General features: G+C 43.3%; 1 protein-coding gene across 1 annotated transcript; it reads left to right on the forward strand.

Annotated features, from left to right (window-relative positions):
- The first annotated feature begins 892 nt into the window (after positions 1–892).
- Positions 893–2477, forward strand: LOC148115011 (maestro heat-like repeat-containing protein family member 6). The gene is made up of 3 exons (XM_087885456.1): positions 893–996; positions 1997–2062; positions 2181–2477. Exons 1-3 carry the CDS (start codon positions 894–896, stop codon positions 2342–2344), a joined length of 333 nt encoding a protein of 110 aa, XP_087741582.1. The 5' UTR covers position 893; the 3' UTR covers positions 2345–2477.
- The last annotated feature ends 831 nt before the right edge of the window (positions 2478–3308 follow it).

The following is a 3308-nucleotide window of genomic DNA, read 5'->3' on the forward strand; positions in this document are numbered from 1 at the left end:
ATAATTCAAGACAGTGGACATCCCTAATACTTCTTCTTTTCTTCACAACAACCCTGTGAGGTGGGTTGCCCTGAGAGAGAGGGACTGCACCAAAGTCACCCAGCTGGCCATCCTGACTAAGGCGGGACTAGAACTCCCAAAGTCACCCAGCTGGCTTTCATGCCTAAGGCAGGACCAAAACTCACCATTCCCTGCTCATTGGCCCAAAGTCACCCAGTCCGCTTGCTTGCCCAAGGGGGGACTAGAACTCACCGTCTCCTGGTAATTAGCCAAAATCACCCATCCAGCTTTCATGCCAAAGACGGGACTAGAACTCTCAAAGTCACCCAGCTCACTATCATGATTAAGGCGGGACTAGAACGCACCGGCTCCTGGTTTGTTGCCTGATGCATTAACCACTAGACTCAACTGACTAGAGGGATTCTTCTTGGGTTTTTGCTCTCTCAGGAACAGCAGAGGTTCCCTGCAACCATGAGGACTAGAAACCTTGCTGGTTTGTGGGTTTGAGGATTAGAAACAGCAGTTTATGGAAAAAGGAAATTAGGGCGTAGAGGGGGGCAAAATATAAATGCATTTATAAGTTCAGAAGCCATTTCCTTAGCATTTTTCTTTCCCTTTTCTTTTTCTATTTTCTTTTTTCACTATCTGCTATTTTTCTTCATTTTCCTTTATGCTTTTAATTTGGATAAAACTGTCACTAATAACATAAATATCGATTATTATAGTAAAGTATAGTATAGTATAAAAATGTCATAGTTTAGTACAGTACAGTAAGTTGTTGAGGACATGAGGACTAGAAACCTAACCAAGAAAGCGGCCCCTTTGTAAAAAAAATTTTTTTTAAAAGGAAGCTCTCTAGTTGAGTGGCTTGTTTGTTGCCTTGTTTTCCCCAGATGAATAAATGCAAGCAAAACCTTCCTGCGATGTTGGATCAGATGCTGGGATTCCTGAGGAGCCGGAACTCTTCCCATCGCGAGGCAGCTGCCCTCTTAATTGGTAATCACCAATGCCAACTCTGGAAGGAGGGCAGGAAAACCCAAGACAGGCGGGCGGCCTTGTCACCAAAAGGATCTATGCAGAATTAAGCCATGTCGCTTAATCAGACTGGAAGCTGCTCTTATACCGTGTGGCTTCTCCGGAACTGCTACGATTGCGCAACGGTTTCTCAGGCAGTTCCTGCCCTCTTTCTTAAGGGTATGGCTGCCGTTGTTAAGTTAGTCCCATGGTTGTTAAGTGAATCTGGCTTCTTCCCGGATTTTGCTCATCCGAAGATCGCAAAAAGTGGTCTTTGACCCCCAAGACACTGTAAGCGTCATAAATACGAGTCGGTTTGCCAAGCATCCGGATTTTGATCTTGATGTGGCAATGCTCCAAGTGTGAAAAGTAGTCCTAAGTTACTTTTTTCAGTGCCATTGTAACTTTGAATGGTCACTTAATGACTGTTATAAGTCGAGGACTACCTGGCCTGTATAATAATAATAATAATAATAATTTTATTTCTATACCGCCCTTCTCCCGAAGGATTCAGTATCCCTCTCTCTTGTATAGGCAACCCCACAGCAGTGTTTTTTTCTCTGGAAATATTTCCAGCTGGCCTCCCATTCTAGTATTAACTGGATTCAAGGCTGCTTAGGTTTTTTCCCAAGATGATGGTTGTTTGCACAGTCCTAGAACATAAAATAATACAGTTGGAAGGGACCTTAGAGGTCTTCTAGTCCAACCCCCTGCTAAAGCAGGAGAGCCTCTTCCATTTCAGAGCAGTGGCTGTCCAATCTCTTCTTTAAAGCCTCCAGTGAGGCCTGGAGACAAAAACATACGAAGAACCGCTACCTCTCGTCCTTCTTTTTATTAGACAGACCCAATCCCTGGAACCTTCCCGTAAAGTCCCAAAGCGACTCTTCCAAGTGGAAACCAATGAATTGCGTGTTTTTTTCCTGAATCAGTCGATTTAGCCATCTCTGTTAACCCCACCAACATTTTCTTTTTATGTGCCCAGGCTGCTGCGCGCAATACATGCAACCGGATGTGGTGACTTCCCTACAGATCGAAGAAGTTTTCCTGGGTGAGTTTCAAAGTTCCCTCGCTTGAACCGGTGACTTGTTCTCCGGAAGCTCTTTCGCTGATCAGGGTTGGTTCTCATGTAGATCCCAGAAATCCTTTGTTTTCTGGATTCGTTTCAGGTCTCCGGGATCTGCAAGGCGATCGTGAAGCCTCGGTGGCTCAGGCTGCAGCTGACTCAATGGAAGAAATCTTTCGGCAGTGTGGCCATCGGATCAATCCGGATCTTATTAGTAGTCAACTCCTCTCCAAGGTCATCAGGAGGATCTCCGAGACCAAGCAATAATACTTTAATAGTTTAATAGTTTTCTTTATTGTCATGGCACCTCATAGAATGAAATTAAGTGCCATCCTCATTGTATATTATACTTTTTAAAAACCTTATAAAAATAAAAGAAAAACACACCTCTTTCACATTGGAAGCAATTGAATTGAAAAACCCCTGATATTGTATTAATATTGCACCCTACATAGAATTGTATAGTTACTGTTCTGGGATAGAAGCAGTTTTTCAGCCTTTTTGTTCTTGTTTTTATTGTCCTGTACCGTCTGCCAGATGGTAATAGTTCAAAAAAAAGGGGCCCCAGAATGTAATGGGCCCTTAAGGATGTTTTGAACTTTCTTAAACCAGTGGGAGCTATAAAGCTCATCCAAAGTGGGGAGGGGGCAACCAATGACCCTCTGGGCACCTGCCTTTCAGCTGGTCTTTGGGGAAAACGAGGAAGCGCGAAGAGAATTCTTACATCGGAGAACCTATACTATTTCAGATAAATTTCTCTTCTTAAAAACCTCCAGTGCTGAAGCACCCACAACTTCTGGTGGCAAGCTGTTCCACTGGTTAAATGTCCTCTTAGGAAGTTTTTCCTCAATTCCAGGTTACTTCTCTCCTGGATGAGTTTCCATCCATTGTTCCTTCTCCTGCCTTCTGGTGTTTTGGAGAATAATTTGACCCCCTCTTCTTTGTGGCAGCCCTTCAAGTACTGGAAAACTGCTATCTTGTCATGTTCACTAAATGAAGGATTATCTTACTCCATGCCGTCCTGCGCTTCCTTTCTTTTCCTTCTCCACTTTCTGCCAAGTCTTTCCAAATTCTTCCAGCAGATGGTGGCAGCACCCAATCTTACAAGTCTTCCCTCAGACAAGTTTGGTAAAAGAAAAAAAAAAAACAAATCACAATTTGATTTTGCAATTTTGGAATTTCCCGATACATACGGTATTCGTGTTCTTTGGCTCTTAAGCTTCTTCCAATC

The sequence above is a fragment of the Pantherophis guttatus genome, chromosome 2, assembly GCF_059756535.1.
Source record: "Pantherophis guttatus breed Tessera chromosome 2, ASM5975653v1, whole genome shotgun sequence".
Classification (NCBI taxonomy): Eukaryota; Metazoa; Chordata; class Lepidosauria; order Squamata; family Colubridae; genus Pantherophis; species Pantherophis guttatus.